Genomic DNA, 17,456 nt, shown 5'->3' on the forward strand with positions numbered 1-17,456 from the left:
TTTAAAAAATGAAAGAGGGAGTTCCCACTCTGGCTCAGCAGTAATGAACCTGAGTAATATCCATGAGGATATGGGATCGATCCCTGGCCTTGCTCAGTAGGTTAAGGAAAACCTGGTGTTGCCATCAGCTGTGGTGTAGGTTGAAGATGCAGCTCGACCGTAACCTGGAAACTTCCATATGCCAGCACTGCTTCCCTAATAAGGTGGGAGGGATTGAGGGAGAGAGAGAGAGAGAGAAGAAAAGAAAAAAGAAAAGAAAGAAGGGAGGAAGGAAGGAAGGAAAGAAGGAAAGAGAATACACTACCTTGAATTATTATTTGCCTTAAGTTCTAAAGAAGTGATCTGACACTCTGATCAAGACAAAGTAAAGGATTATTTCTCGGGAACAAAGTAGGGGGAGAGAAAGGGCACTGATATTTATTTTTCCCTTTCTACCATGTGACAGTTTCCTGGAGTGTTATATACATTATTCTCACCCCATTTTCACAAACCCAGGAGGTGAGCAGTGTCTTAGAAGAGAGCTGCTACACAAAGAATATGAGTAGCCTGATGAAGGTCTCAGAGCTGATGAGCCAGGTTTAAACCTACGTCTTCTGGTTCTAAAGCCCCTGTTCTTCCCTCTAGCATCTGGGGCAGGGTCAGCAAACCATGGCCCAGCTCTGCAGCCATTTTTGTAAATAAAGCTTTATTGGAACACAGTTACATGCATCCATGTGTCAGGAGTTCCCACTCTGGTAGGAAGAGTTAAAAATCAGACTGCAACAGCTTTGATCCCTGGCCTGGTGCAGTGGGTTAAAGGATCCAGTTTTGCTGAAGCTTGGATTCAATTCCTGGCCTGGGAACTTCCATACACCACAGGTGCAGCCACTAAAATAAAATAAATTAAGGCTTGGCAATGGGTGCTTTTATCCTAGGCTGGCAGAGTTGAGTGGTTTCAAGAGACCATCAAGCCCACAAAGCCTAAAATATTTACTCTCTGGTTCTTTAAGGGAAAGTTTGCCAACCCCCCCACCCCCACCCCGCAACTCCCAGCTCTAGAGCTGACTTGACAGGGTAGCCTCAAGCCACCCTTCTGCACAGTGCATGGGTTTTCTTCACCATCAGAGGAAGTCCTGTTGGACTGTACTGCCCTTGGTCAGCATGAAGATGAACATTCAAGCTGGGTTTAGGAAAATGAATAGAAGGAAGATCTTACTCTAAATCTTACTTTCATGGCTCCTCTTCCCACTCAAAGCACTACCACAACCTCAATTATAACAAAGCAACCTCATCTCCAGTTCATTCTTCCTGTCCTTTCCTCATCCCCCACCCCTGATTTTTACAAGTGCTATTTGCTTTTTCCTCCATTTCTCTTGCCCCTTCAGAGGCCACAGTGGTTATTGGTAATGATCACTGCAACACCAAGGCATGGAAAAAAAAATTTTTGGAAGCGATATCAAAAAGTCAGGATTTTTAACCAAGCAGTTGTTTAAGTCAGTTTCAAATAGTTTACAAAATGGCAGTCAACTGATCAGCATTTGATTAGCCACTTAATCTATTTTTTCTTCCTTCTTCCTTAGTCTTAATGACAAATGAACACTCAGTATATGTATAAATACTTTTACATATATACACTCATTTAATCTTCATAAGAAACCTATATGGTAGGACTAGTAATCTTCATTTTAAACGTGGGAAACGGAGGCACTTGGATAAGACAGTTATCCAAGTCAGTAAAGAGAGGCCAAGGATTTGAATCTAGGAATCTGAACTCCAGATCCATGTCTTTAAATACTATGATGAGCACATATTCGACAATATCTGATTCAATGTGACTTTCTCAATTTCCAGGTTTGGTTGGTTTGGAATGGATGCTGAAGAAGTGTCAAAACCATTGCTAAATTACATCGGAGCTGGGCTGTCCATAGTAAGGTAAATGGCTACTTCTAATGATTTAGTTCTTCTTCCCAGCATTTAGAATACTCTTTAAAGCCCCTCATGCGGTTGCATAGTTTTATGCCCACATCTTATTAATTGACGTGATTTTTTTCTCAGATTCTTCATTGGCACTGACAGGCTTGACTTTGGAGGACAAAAGCTTCCAGCTCTGGGGTCAGAGCCCCAGCTTTACAGCTCAAAAGCTCTGAGATACTGTGAAATCCTTTAGCTGCCGTAAAATCCTTTAGCTTCTGTGAAGTGCATGTTCATTATCTGTACTATTCAGAAAATCCTAAGATATAGCTCATAAATGAGGATCAAAGGGCAAAATATCATGCCAGCTAGAACATGCTATACAAATCCATGGTAGGCTGGCTTCCTGATGCCCCAGAATAGCCGTTGATTTTTCTCTTTTTAGTATTCAGGTACTCTTTGCCACTCACATTTCCACTTTCTTGCCACCTCACTCAACTCTTCTTAACCTGTTCTCTCACCTGTGAAAACACACATTCATTTAAATATCTGTTTGGGAAGTATCTGTGTCATGCTGTTTGCACTGTATGAATGAGGGTGACAGTTACTTTGCATCTCTGTATGGCAGGATCCAGGCAATAAAACCGTAATAGGTCACCTTAAATTCAGTCCCCTTTCCTCTCTAGACTCCATCTGTATTTCCCATCAGGGCCTCACATAATGGATAGCACTGCCTACAGAGATGTTAGTACGTTTTTATTCTTCAGGAAAAGAACACGATTTCTCTTTCTCCTGTACTGATGGCTTTTCCCCAGCCACATTCGGGAACAATCTCTTGTTTATTGAAATGTCACCTTAGAGAGTAGTTCCAGGCCACCCAGAGAAGAAATAACATAGATTATTCTAAAATAGCAGATTCGTATTCGAATTCGTATTCGTATTCGTTTTTGGTTAGAGGCAATTTGGTATATTTTGTACAATTCACACAGCATTCTGGCTTTTAATACCTCTCTCAAAAACCATTTATTTATACCTCGCAAACTGGAAAGTAGCATACCTTTTTTTTTCTTTCTTTCTTTTTTTTTTTTTGTTGTTTTTTTGGGGGTGGTGGGGATGACACATGAAGCCTATGGAAGTTCCCAGGCTCGGGGTCAAATTGGAGCTGTAGCTGCAGGTCTACACCACAACCACAGCAACACCAGCCTTAGTTTTGACTTAATGGTAATTTAATGGTAAATTACCCAGTACATCAGGCCTTGTTTTTCTTCATATTTCTTCTTCCTTTAGAAAGTATGCATTCCCTAAAATTACAAATGATTCATGTTCTACCATTTCTACCTGTATGACCGTGGGCAAATCACCTAATTTCTCTAAACCTCAGTTTTTTTCACCTAGGGATAAAGTGGGAATAGTAATTGCACCAGCCTCCTATGGTATTTTGAGGATGAAATGAAATTAAATATGTTAGGTACATGGCTAGTGCTCCATAGGTTGGGTAATTTTAATTATAGCTGTAAAACACTCTTAATAACTATTTCATGTTCTGTTACTATTTCCCCTTTGGGCACATGTTGCCCAAATCTACAGTAAATTAGTCTGCAAGGCTGGGGAGTCACCCACTTTGGTCAGAAGGAGGAAAATGCAATGGTCTCTTCCTAGGGTGCATCCTTTCTTTTATTTCTTTTATTGACCTAGAACAAATAGGCCAGATAGTCTCCTGCCAGAAAGGATTTATTCAGGATCACTGGAGAATATCAATTTGGGGTCTGCAACCAGGGCTAGCCAGGATAAGTCCCCTGCACAGCAAGGGAAGGAAAACTCTTATTGGGAGTGTTGACTTAAAAAATACATACAACCTAAAAGTTGAGACTTAAGTTTTATTTGAGGCAAAATGAGGACCATGGTCTGAAAGGCAGCATTTCAGAGAGCTCTGAGATACTGCTGCAGAGAAGCGGGGCGGAGGTCAGTATATATGTGATTTTGGTGAAGGGGGAGGTACATGCAACCATACACACATTTTATGGAAGGTTGCTGCTAGTCTCGTGAAGATTACTGCTGTCATGAGGAGCAGGCGTCACCATAAAGAATGTTAGTGTTTTTCTAGATATGAGAAGATGCAAGAACTGGGCTCACAAAATCTAAAAATATCTAACTATCTGAAACCCTGTTCTGCCAGTTTTCCCAGAGCACAGAGTGCCTCTCTCCTATCTCCACCCTGAACTTCTTGCAGAGGGTGTTCAGGGTTGGCAGCTGCAGCCGTTCATGATTCAATTTGTGTAGAGGCAGATAGCAAGTGCCAGACTCCACTTCACTAGAGGAAAGGAAGCTGGGGGTGCTGGAGTAAACAAAGACTCGTTGGCTTCTCATGGGCTGGGTCCTTGCCATGAAAAAGGAGGGGTCTTTCTCCTTCCTGTTGGGCTGTTATCCTCAAGGGCATGAGAGCTCCCCCTTGTGGTCTCCCAACTCTATTTAATTCAGGATTCTGTTTATTATAATGTTTTACCCTTTACTAAGAGAAATTTCTGGAAACCTTCATTTCGTTATTTTTACTCAGTTAAATCAGTTCTGAAGGGAATTCATTGAAATACCTTGAAGTTTCAGGGTCAGTATAAGGAAACTTGGACTATGTTACATAGGTTAGGATGTTGCTTTTCTTTTTAAGATGGAAATGATGGTCCCGTTCTCCATACACTTATTTGTAAAGGGTTGCTTAGGTCACGTCTAGCCTTACATGTCCCTTATGTGATATCTAAGATAAGTATCAGTTGGTCTCCACATCCAAGACCATTCCACGTGTCTTAAACAGCAGAGGACTGAACACAGGAGATTGTTGACAAAAGTGTGATGAGGCCCAGTGGAGTGAGGGGAGGAAGGTGGCATTGCCCACAGCCCTGAAGCCCCCATCCCCAGCTGGCACTTTCAGGGACCAACACCTCTGCCCTGAGCAACCTTGGCTGCTGGAGCTGCCACCCAGGCAAGATGGCACCTTCCACCTTTCATCTTATTCCTGTGCCTCCCACTGGCAAAGCCCAGATGATGCACAGTTTAGCTTTTAACCTGTTGCAGGGAAGGACAAGGAGGGCCATCAGAGAGAACATCAGTGCTGGAGAAATGGCAGGACCACTGGCAAGACAGTAGTCACTCTATCGTTTAAGACTTCATTTAAGCTGTTGTTTTCCCTTAAAATTCAGGCAACTTGATAGGACCCAGGGCTGTGATAAACATCACTAACATGTATTTTCTTTACAGTGCTTTCATATTTTTGTTCATCAAAAGTGAAATACCAAAAAGCACATGTTCTGTGGACACCACGCCATTAATAACAGAGCACGTGAGTATAGAATGAGAGCTAACTTGATCTGAAATGTAAAATGATACAAAGAAAATGCATAGACTTGAACACAGATGAGGGGACTTTTCTTAATCAGGACTATCTGAAATATCTTAGCTTATGTAAACCTACTTATTTTGGCTAGGTCTGCATAGCAATTGATATTTCTGCAGCAAAGATTCTCAACAAACACAGGGGTGTATTTATTTTTATTATGGGTAGTTCCTGATGAGGAATTGCACCTACAAAACCATATTCTGGAATGACTTAAGGATTTCCACAGTTGGGAAACCCCACATACTGAAGAGGAATAGTAACATTACTTTAGAAAATAGGAAAAAAAAGGCTTTAACAAAGCCCAGGGAGGACGGGGAGAACAGATCGGAGGAAGCCAGGGAAAGGGTAAATCAATTCATCTAGAAGTAGGAATTAGACTTGATCTTCTTCCCATTTCTCTTCTCTGCTTTATCTTGTTCCACTCCAAGGTCAAGACAGGAAATATATAAGGAGTCACTATTTTGACCTTGAAAACCCTGAATTGGTCTGGAATAGCAAGTCTGAATTAAACAGGAACACAGCCCAAGTGCCAGTGGCTCCACTTACAAAAGCAATTTCAGGGCAAAGCCCCATGGCCATGAGCCCAAACTAGCTGTCCTCTAAACCACACGTCCCAACTCCACCCCCCACTGAGGTAGTGCCTCTCTAGAAGGCGCTGCCTCGGCTTCTTACATCAAAGCTAATCTTTTCTTCTCCTTTCCTTCTTCTCCCTATCAAAATTCATCATCAACCAAGATGACCAAAACCTTCATTAAACTGACACTACAGTTAAAAAATAAGTACCTTAAGCATAAGAGAAAAGAGGTCTATTAATCCATAGGCATCTCTAATCAGGGAGATGTTTCAGAGAGAATAAATGAATGAAAGCAGAGTTGTCTGGTGTTTCTTGCCTACTTAGGAATCCAGATGCTGCCTAACCAACTACTCTTCAAACAAAGGGGGGGAAAAAGAAAATTAAGTAAATGCAACTTGGTGAAAGAATCATAGTAGGCTTAGATTTTTTTTTCCATCAAGATGGAAGAATGTGAGCAAATTAAGTATAAAGATACACCAAACAGTGTTGGTCAGGATATAGTCAAGATCCTTGTGGAGTGAAGGAAGCGTTATTGCCAAGGAAAGCTTGACTTAGCACATGACAAAGATTTCAAATCAAGTTTCTCATCTCTTACAAAGGCAGGAGGAGGGATATAACTCAAGGAAACTTCAGCCAAGAGACAAAGATGATTGCATCCAATAGTAGAAATAGTGTACATATGCTCATAATTTTTCCTGACTTAGAATATTAGTTCATCTTGAAACAAGGCTGGAGGTGCTTCAGGAACCAATTTGTTAAAAAAAAAAAAATCTGAATATGCCTGTCGTTCTTAGGTATTCCTTAGTAGAAGGGTCTACGTTCTAATTCCCTTGCAGATTATTAAAATATTTAAATAAAATGCAGGCATTAATAACTTGTAATTTTTTTAATTAAAAAAGATAAGTATACTTCAATATTTTTAGTTAAAAAAAAACTTTTGTAGTTTTGATAGGTGTATCAAAATAGTCATTTATTAAACTGTGAAAAAGTCTAAACAGAGAAGTTGCCAACTGCCAGACCTTTCTGAATGAAAGAGAAACAAAATCAGAAACATTTGTGTCTAGAGATGTTGATGGAATCGGAATGTAGGGTAATGTGTTTGTGTTTTAAAGTGGGCAGTGGACTCCTACTGTACAGCACAGGGAATTGTGTGTGATGGGGTCGCTTTGCTGTACAACAGAAATTGAAGAAACATTGTAAATCAATCATACTTTAATTTTTAAAAAGTTCCTATAAAAATAAATAAAACTTAAGAAAAAAGAAAATATAGTGTGTTTGAAAGAGAAGAGAAAAACACTGAAAATCCGCTTGTCACCCATGTGACTATCAACTGAATGCTATTTTTGTTTTTGCCAATGTTTTCAACAGGTGATTAATAAAACTCAAGATCCCGATCCTCATTGTTCCTGGGTAGATAAACTTTCTACAGTGCAGCACCGCTTAGTGTAAGAAGAGGTTCTGTTATTCTCTTTCATATTTGGTTAAAGCAAGGATAACCGGAGTGGAGTTATATTCATCCAAGTTCAAGAGGAAAATGGTAACACAAGCTTTGACTTCTTGCCTCCATGGTTGACTTTCTGGTCCCTTGCTGAATGTTCAGGTACAGAGGCCCTTGATCTCAGTGCTTCAAGGAATTGCTAAGCCACTGCAGTAATTCTAGTCAATCAATAAGTAGCTGACAAAAGCAGTCGATTTTGCAGGCCTTTTACACCTAATGTAAAATAATAATAATTTAAAAAAAGTGTGAGTTCCCTTTGCAGGGCACTGGGTTAAGAACCTAACTAGCATCCATGAGGACTCGGGTTTGATCCCTGGCCCCACTCAGTGGGTTAAGGTTCCTGCACTGCTGTAAATCACAGATGTGGCTTGGATCCTGCGTTACTGTGACTGTGGTGTACGCCAGCAGCTGCAGCTCAGATTCAGCCCCTAGCCTGGGAACTTCCATATGCTGTGGACACGGCCCTAAAAAAAGAAGTAAAGTAAAAGCATAGGCCACAGGGTGTAAAGCAGTATGCTCTCAGCATCTCAGCAATCACAACTGAATTAGACAATCCATGTCTCTACTGCTCTAACCAGGATGCCTGCTGCCACTGAAAAGCCCTCCCCTTGTGGGTTAGTTCTATAATCCCAAGATATTTGTTACTAAATGTAGTAGAATATTTTGTGTCCATGTAGGTCCTAACTTCCCCCTGCTGCCACTGTCTCTATAAAGACCTGGAGAGGGGAGAGTTAGGCTCAATCACAGTCCCTGTATGTTAGGATTTATGGGGCTGGTGAAGAAATATGAGAATGTTTATATGTTTTGTATATGAAAATGTTATAATTTTTTTGCCCTTTTTTTTTTTCTTTTTAGGGCCACATGTGTGGCATGTGGAAGTTCCCAGGCTGGGGGTCAAATCAGAGCTACAGCTGTCCACCACAGCCACAACCATAACATAAGATCTGAGCCATGTCTGCCACCTACACCACCGCTCAAGGCAACATTGGATCCTTAATCCACCGAGTAAGGCCATGGGTTGAACCCATGTCTTCGTGGATACTAGTTAGGTTCGTTACTGCTGAGCCACAATGAGAACTCCTGTTATATATTTTATATAAGAAATATGAATAGGTATTAATAAATAGCTTACATTTTTCAGTTGATGGCTCTTTTAGACTTTATATTATGGCAGCTAAAGCTCTATTATTATCTAAGCCATCCTCACAAGGGAAAGAGGCAGTGCTGGATGCATGACAGATGCTCAATAAATATTTGAATAAATAGAATGATTGAAAGAGTGAATTAATATACAAGCTTTGGAAGCAATAAAAATGTTGCTGTTTTTTCACAAAGCATCCCCTTTATGAAAGGCATATATAAGGACATTTTCAATTGTCTCATTGGCCAGCCTGGTCTATTTGTCTGGTCCTGTTTGGGACTCTTCACTAGGACCACATGGTCCGGGCTTCAGCAGGACACAATTACCAGTGTGAACAGAGCTCACTGGCTCTCTGAGTGCCTACAATCTCATATTCCTTAAAGAACTTCTAAAATAGACTTTGGAGTTCCCACTATGGTGCAGCGGAAATGAATCCAACTAGGAACCATAAGGTTGTGGGTTCAATCTCTGGCCTCGCTCGGTGGGTTAAGGATCCAGCATTGCCATGAGCTGTGGTGTAGGTGGAAGACATGGCTTGGATCTGATGTTGCTGTAGCTGTGGTGTAGGCCAGCAGCTGTAGCTCCAATTCGACCCCTTGCCTGGGAACCTCCCTATGCCGCACGTTTGGCCCTAAAAAGCAAAAAATAAAGAATAAAAAAATAAAATATACTTTAAGGAGTTCTCATTGTGGTTCAGCAGGCTAAGAATCCAACATAGTCTCTATGAGGATGTGGGTTTGACCCCTGGCCTTGCTCAGTAGGCTGAGGGTCCAGTGTTGCCACAAGCTGTGGCTCAGATTCTGTGATGCTGTGGGCTGTGTTGTAGGCCTGCAGCTGCAGCTCCAGTTCAGCCCTTAGCTTGGGAACTTCCATGTGCCTCAGGTATGGCCTTTAAAAAAAATTAAAAGACTTTAAGAATTTGTTTATAAGCTTGAAAAGGAATGGCTTTTGCCCAAAACTCTTTCCTGTTTCCTGATATTGTCCTTTGTATTATAGAGACTGTTCCAAAATATTAATCACCTCCTAAAATCAATGGAAACACTAGCTTCATGCAGATATGGACCAAATCTGGGGGGTCAAACATGACTCAAGTGCTTAAGACAAAACATTTTCTTCTCACCCAAAGTAATCATTTGCCTGCAATATTCAAATTATTTAATTAAATTAGCACTGCCTCTTGATTCTGCAAGACGTAGACAAGTCTGTGGGTCTCAGTAGTTGTTTTGAACAAACATTTGGTACTTGGTCTCTTCCAGCCATTATTATCATCTGTGCTATTTTTTTTTTTTTAATGGCTGTACCCATAGCATATGGAGGTTCCCAGGCTATGGGTCAAATTGGAGCTGCAGCTTCTGGCCTGCACCACAGCCACAGCAACTTGGGATCTGAGCCGCATTTGTGACCTATACCACAGGTCATGGCAATGCTGGATCCTTACCCAACTGAGTGAGGCCTGGGATCGAACCCACATCTTCATGGATACTATGTCTGGTTCTTAACCCACTGAGCCACAGTGGGAACTCATCTGTGTTATTCTTACAGATGGTTTAAAAAAGTAGCATAAGGCACACTGCCCGTCCACACATATGTCATCATTTAACTGGAAAGCCAAGTGTATTTATGTCGCCTATGAAATATGATGATGGCAATAGTCTCATCTGTGTGATGACAATTTATAATTTTAATCCATTACTACATCTGTCAGTCATGTCCTTCCACCTTAAAATGGTGGAGGGCTGAAGCTGCCTCCTAGTCCTGATGCCACCTTGACACTGAAGGGCATTCCCGTGTCTACTAGTCACCCTGCTCCAGATGAATGGGTGCTTGCTAGGTGATGGCTGGTCATGTACATTTTGAAGCATGCTTTGCTTATGACTCCATTTGTGTGTTTGGTATAAGTATTGCTTCGGGCCAAGATAAAGAGTAATTTATTTGCTTTTTAAGGGGCTGCAGTCTTGCAGTGATATCTGGCATACTCTATGGATCTACCTTTGTGCCAATTATTTACATCAAGGACCACAGCAAAAGAAATGACAGCATATATGCTGGGGCGAGCCAGAATGGTGAGAGGAAAATGTGATTTTACTTTATTGATAAACTCAATACCTGTTTTTCTGCTTTTAACTGTAAAAATAATGGGACTATAGTAAATATCAGTATATTGATGGGTCAGTTAACATTCAAGTTAAGAAGAAAGAAAGGGAATTTTATCTGAGCTGAGCTGAGGATTATAACCCAGGAGACTGACTCTATCTCTGAGAACTGCTATGCCTGTTATAAGTCCAAGGCACGATCATGTAAATTTTCAAGGCAAAGAATCGTACATCACAATGGCATACTGACCTTTTACATAAAGTTCACCAAAGATACATGGTACAGATAAGCAGGTACAAAGGAATAGCAGGTCACCATGGCCCCCTACAGACCTGAGAAAGAATGCTGATCTTTTAAGTTATATTGCTAGCTTCAGAAAAAAGGGAAAGTATTGATCTTTACTTAAGGAGACATTCCCATCTTTGAGAAGCTCCAGTGAATATGCAATGCAGAGGCACTCTGCACATTAGGCAGGGCGGCAGGAGATGCAAATGGTCACAGAGAGAACATTGTTTAAATGTCCTTGTCCCACCTTAAAATATACATTTCATTTCATCAGATCTGATTTTTTTTTTCATTGGAAGTGTTGAATTAGAAGGGCACCACTGAGGGAGTACCCGTTGTGTCTCAGTGGGTTAAGAATCCAATGTATTCATGAAGATGGGGGTTTGATCCCTGGCCTTGCTTAGCATTGCTGCAAGATGCAGCATGGTTTACAGATGTGGCTTAGATCTGGTATTGCTGTGGCTGTGGTGTAGACCAGCAGCTTCAACTCAGATTCAACCCTAGTCTGGGGACTTCCATATGCTGCAGGTGCAGCCCTAAAAAGAATAAAAAAGAAAAGAAGGGCACCAGAAACTAAAAGAAATAAAGGACTGTAGGAATACTTTTCACATGATCTTGAACCTACACATACAATCAACTTTAGCCAGAATTCATTTCAGCTATTGGATCTTAACACACAGTTTCTGGCTAGACAGCAAGATTTAGAGATTATTTTCCAGTTTGATGATCTCTGGGAAATAACTATTCTTCTCCTCTAAAAAAAAGAAAAAAAAAAAAAAGCTAAACTGCAGAATATAGTACTTTAAAATCAAGTAAAGATCAAAATATAGCCTACTTAGGATGTTATTTTTTAAGCACAGAGTGGTGCATTGAAAGGCCCAACGTGATGCTCCTACATTGTCTCAGTTTCTAGTAATAGAATTAATTTCTCAGATGTCACCTCCACACTAGGTGTGGCAGCCTTCTACAGGCTCAGAAGGAGATGAGAGTGTCTAATTCAGGGTCCTATAATTACATGGAAACCTGACTTGCACCCATGAAGTGATAAAAGCATGAGGTCATGGATAATATAGTTCTACAGTGATGGACAGAAAATGAATGTTATCTATATTCAGATAAGGGAGTTTGGAAGGCAAGTAATGAGGGAACAATTGATGGAAAAGCTGATAGACTAAGTAGGTACCAAACTTTTTTTCTTCCTTTTTATATTCAGCCCCATGAACAGTACTCACAGCTTTTATTACTATGTTTTTTCTAAGTGTTTTGGTGGATTGGGGAATTCATTTTTTAAAGTTTTATTGAAGTAGAGTTGATTTACAATGTTTCAACAGTTTCTGATGTACCACATTTTTAAAAGATTTTTACATTTTTTAAATTTATTTTTATTTTTATTTATTTATTTATTATTTTTTTGGCTGTGCACTAGCTGCAGGGATCAGACCTTTACTACGGCAATGTCCTGAGCCATAGCAGTGACAGTGTGGGATCCTTAACCTACTAGGCCATATTTTTTCTAAGATTTTATCCTTACACTTTTAGTTTTTTGTTTTTTGTTTTTCTTTTACAACCACCCTGCAGCATGTGGAGTTCCTGAGCCAGGAATCATATGGGGGCCTCAGCAGCAACCTTTGCCTCAGCTGCAGCAATGCCAGATCTTTAACCCCTGTGCTGGGCCAGGAATCCAACCTGGGTCCCAGGGCTTGCAGAGATGCCACTGATCCCATTGCACCACAGTGGGAACTCCTACTTTTAGTATTTTTGCTCTTTTAATTTTTAAGGATAAAAACTAGTAAAATAGTAAAAACAAAATAACAGAATAAATTAAGAGAGAATGAAAAACATATGACACAAATAAAACAGAGCCATTAAGTGAGTCTAAAATCTGCACCACACTTGTACACTTGCTAGTGATGAGTCATAGTAGCCACAAGGGAAATCAGATCAGTCCCACACTTCAGCAAACACAAGATAAAGACCACTCATTGTTCAGGAGCACAGTTGTTCTTGGTACTGGGGCATAATAAACAATGTCTTCAACAGTCTCTTTACATACATAGCGCAGTCCGTTCTTAGGGAACTTTCTTTTTTGTTTTTTGTTTGTTTGTTTGTTTTTCAGCTCACAGCAATGCCAGACCCTTAACCAACTGAATGAGGCCAGGGATCAAACCCACATCTTCATGGATACCAGTCGGGCTCATTACTGCTAAGACAGAGTGGGAACTCCCATTTAGGGAATCTTTCTTATGGCAACTCAAATGTAGTCTGAGGGAAACACACTTTATTCCGATTTATTCAAAAATAATTCAGGGAGGGTATAATTTTTTTAACTTCATTTATTTAACCATCATGTAAGTAACACACAAGGCTCTGCTGAGCACCGTTCTAAGTGCGTTTTTTTTGGGGGGGGGGGTTTTTTTTTTTTTGGTTTTTTTTTTTTTGCTTTTTGCTTTTTAAGGCCACACCTGTGGCATATGGAAGTTCCCAGGCTAGGGGTAGAATCAGAGCTGCAGCTGTCAGCCTATATCACAGCCACAGCAGTGTGGGATCCCAGCCACATTTGTGACCTACACCACAACTTTGGCAACTTAGAATCCTTAACCCACTGAGAGAGGTCAGGGATGGAACCCACATCCTCAGGGATACTCTCTTGGATTCTTAAACCACTGAGCCACAATGGGCGCAGTCTAATAACTCAATTGACCTTTATAGCAATCTCGCTGATTGGATACCATGATTATCCTTGTTTTACAATTGAGAACATTTAGACAGAGGGAGATAAGGTAATTCACCCAAAAGTTTCTGAGTTAGCAGGTAGTGAGTTGAGGACTCCTGCTAGGTGGTCTGTGTTTCTGGTCACTATGTTATGCTGCCTTTTGTGATGGTCTTTGTTTGGATGTGTTGTTCTGATAGGACATAGAAGGAGGAGATAAGATTTTAGAAGAGACAAACTCTTTGACGTTAAAACTTTCCTCCCTAGACAGGGTCACTCATCTTTCTCCAAATTTAGTTGAGAGAAACATTATAACAAAAACCCAGACAAGAACCTGTAGTACACCTATCTGTATGGCCAAAGTACCATCTGCTTTAAATCGTCAGTGGACTTGGAGGTTCTCAGATACTGGACCACCATTTCTATTACTTACTCCACCATGTAATTAGGTTTATAGTAAACAATAGGTAAAATCCTCTTTGGAATAACTTGCTGAATATCCTTCTGTATGGCTGCCACCTGTAACCAAGATGCAGGTCTCCACATTGATCAACAGACATATAAAATTAGCACTTCTCAAATTTTTTACACACCATCCCCCAACTACAGTCTACTTGGAGATTTGCTATAATTGCTGAAGCCATTAGTAAAATTAGGTTTGAACACTTATTCTTTAAAAAGGAAATAGTGAGTTCCCGTTGTGGCTCAGCAGGTTAAGAACCCGACTAGTATCCACGAGGATGTAGATTCAATCCCTAGCCTCGCTCAGTGGGTTTAGAATCCATCATTGCTGGGAGCTTCAGCATAGGTTGCAGATGTAGCTCCGATCCTACATTACTGTGGCTGTGGTGTAGGCCGGCAGCTCCTGCTCTGATTCAGCCCTTAGCCCAGGAACTTCCATATGCCACAGGTGCAACTATAAAAAATAATAATAACTTTAAAAAAATAAATAAAATAGTAGCATTCTGTTACATAATGTTTGTTGTTTCTTATTTAGCTTTCCAAGATAATCATAAAAACCAGGCTTTTAGATTTGATTATAGTAACTAACTTTTCTTTATATTTTAAATATATCAATTAAAATTCTATATAAACCAGCATGGAGAAAACTAGTATGGTAAGATATAATTAATGGTTCCCTTACATTTAAGGTTAATTTTAATGGGTTTCTTTTATTCTTGGAACTCTAAATATATTTGAAATGAGTAAAATGATATGCTTGAAGGTGGTATAATCTATATTCCCAGATTTAGACTACGTTTTTGCACACTTCAGCGGCATCTTCCTCACAAGCACAGTCTACTTCCTGGCCTACTGTATAGCCATGAAAAATACTCCTAAACTTTATCCTGAGGCAGTCTTGCCAGGTAAGAATACATACTGCAGAAAATCTTCTTACTCTGTGTAAAAGTATCATTCTCCTTTCATTTTCCTTGAAAAATCGTCTTCTGGAAGCAAAACCATTCTCTCTGTGTGTGTATGTTGTGGGTATGTGTCTGTTTTTGTGTGTCTGTGTGTATATGTGTTCATTCCCTCCATTGCTTTGACCCAGGCACCACCAAACCCACCATGAGACTGGGTTTGAAACTCCAAATCATCATTACATAACCTAGAACTTGAACAATGAATCTTAAGATTGTTGCCTGTGCAGAAGCATCTTGTGTATAGAGCATCAGACTTTAGTATATCTTCTTTACTAATGAAGGATAAATATTAAAAGTCACATTCCTGTGACTCTGTTTTTTTTTTAAGGTGTCAACAAATACGAATCTGCACTCACTTGGGAAAACAAACATTTTCTCCAAAAAGTTAGAAGGAATTGTTTTAGAGTTTAAATGGTCCTAAAACATGACTCAAAAATCCCCATTGGGGGTAGTTCCCACTGTGGCTCAACAGAAATGTATCTGCCTAGTATCCATGAGGATGCAGGTTCAATCCCTGGCCTCATTCTGTGGGTTAAGGATCCATCATTGTGGTGAACTGAGGTGAAGATAGCAGACAAGACTCAGATATGGTTGCTGTGGCTGTGGTGTAGGCCAACAGCTGTAGCGCCAGTTCTATCCCTAGCCCCGGAACTTCCATATGCCACTGGTATGGCCCTGAAAAAAGGAAAGAAAAAAAAAAAAATCGCCATTGGCCATGAGTGTTGATATGTGGGCTTTATTTTTCTGCTCTGCCTGGAGTGTGGATTTCTCAGGACATGCTGTCTGTGTGTTCCAGGATTCCTGTCAGGAGTACTGTGGGCGATTGCTACCTGCTGTTGGTTCGTAGCCAACCGTTCTCTCAGTGCTGTGGTCAGTTTTCCAATTATCACTGCTGTAAGTAGCCTAATTGCTTCTCCAAATTTTTCTTTTGCAAGCGTAAATCTAATTTTTCTGAAGCATTCTTGGTGAATCCCAGAAGACTGTCATGGAATTTAATTTTTTTAGCAGTACAATTAGTATAACAGATTCATGTAGACAAACTGACACCCTCTAGTCTCATCTCTCATCTCTCATCTCATCTCATCTCATCACCCTCTCATCTCATCTCATCTCTTGATCACTAAGGGAATATCACTAACCTCATTTTAGCAGGTTTGTTCACCCGTGATACTCTTGCAGTTTTTGTTCAGTCATTTTACCTAATTTCATTTTGGATACATTGTAATTTGTACTGATACAATAGTCATCTCTATATATAACAGTTCAAAGATAGAAAAATGGTTTTGTGTATATTATCCCACTTGAATTTCATGACAACCCTGTGAGACAGAAAGTATTTCAGATCCCTCTTCCTGTGAAACATTAATATTTTAAGAAGGCTTTCATAAAGTGCCAAAGCAAAGTATTATCTTTGGATGATGCTATTTATCATGCATTCCTATGCAATTTGCATCTGATTTTTTTTTTTTTTTTTTTTTTAGGTGCCAATCATGTGGCACATAGTCAGGTAATGGAAAAAGAAAATTGTTTCTTTCCCTTTTTTTTTGTCTTTTTAGGGCCACATCCACAGCATATGGAAGCCCCCAGGCTAGGGGTCAAATCGGAGCTGTAGCCACTGGCCTACGCCACAGCCACACCAACGCAGGATCTGAGCCCCATCTGCAATCCACACCACAGTTCAGGGCAACACCGGATCCTTGACCCACTGAGTAAAGCCAGGGATCAAACCTGGGTCCTCATGGATGCTAGTCAGATTCGTTTCCACTGAGCCACGATGATAACTCCCCAAAATTGTTTCTTTTGAGACCGGCAGCGCAAAATAAGATTGTCCCCATTTGGAAGATGAGAAAATTGAGGCCATAGCTAAGAGAGAAATAGCTCTGAAGCTGAAGGGAATTAGCTGCATAGAAATCTCAAGGCTTTTCAGTACAAAGTTTCCAGTACACAGGCCACTTTCTGCCTTCAGTAGAGAATCCAGTTTAGAATTTGTTTCAGGTTCCTATGGTACTAGGACACACACACACACACACACACACACACAAACACTAATTAACTGCTTTGGCATTGAACTCTTATTTCTACTCTAGGTAACTTACAGTGTTATTCCCCTAACTCTTCTACTTCCTGAATCATCAGGATAAACAGAGTTTACCTAAAACATTTTCTCAACACACCTGTGCGAGCCATCTAATTTTTTTTTTTGGATTTTTACAGCCTCACCCATAGCATATGGAAGTTCCCAGACTAGGGGTCGAATCAGAGCTACTGCTGCCAGCCTACACCACAACCACAGCAATGCCAGATCCAACAGCATCTGTGACCTGCACCGCAGCTCATGGCAATGCTAGATCCTTAAACCACTGAGCAAGGTCAGGGATCAAACCCACATCCTAATGGACACTATGTTGGGCTCTTAACCCACTGAGCCACAATGGGAACTCTTTTATCTGAT

The 17,456-nt window shown here is 40.4% G+C and overlaps 1 protein-coding gene across 6 annotated transcripts in view; it reads left to right on the plus strand.

Moving 5' to 3' along the window:
* TMEM144 (transmembrane protein 144) overlaps positions 1 to 17,456 on the plus strand; it is a 68,726-nt gene that overhangs the window by 31,161 nt on the left and 20,109 nt on the right. For all 6 annotated transcript variants that reach the window (XM_005666661.3, XM_003129006.6, XM_013978687.2 and 3 more), the window contains 6 exons: positions 1,831 to 1,911; positions 5,140 to 5,221; positions 7,221 to 7,297; positions 10,436 to 10,554; positions 14,828 to 14,947; positions 15,801 to 15,898. In XM_005666661.3, the coding sequence (XP_005666718.1) occupies positions 1,831 to 1,911; positions 5,140 to 5,221; positions 7,221 to 7,297; positions 10,436 to 10,554; positions 14,828 to 14,947; positions 15,801 to 15,898 (577 nt within the window). The remainder of the gene's footprint in view (positions 1 to 1,830; positions 1,912 to 5,139; positions 5,222 to 7,220; positions 7,298 to 10,435; positions 10,555 to 14,827; positions 14,948 to 15,800; positions 15,899 to 17,456) is intronic.

Source organism: Sus scrofa, chromosome 8 (genome assembly GCF_000003025.6).
Source record: "Sus scrofa isolate TJ Tabasco breed Duroc chromosome 8, Sscrofa11.1, whole genome shotgun sequence".
Classification (NCBI taxonomy): domain Eukaryota; kingdom Metazoa; phylum Chordata; class Mammalia; order Artiodactyla; family Suidae; genus Sus; species Sus scrofa.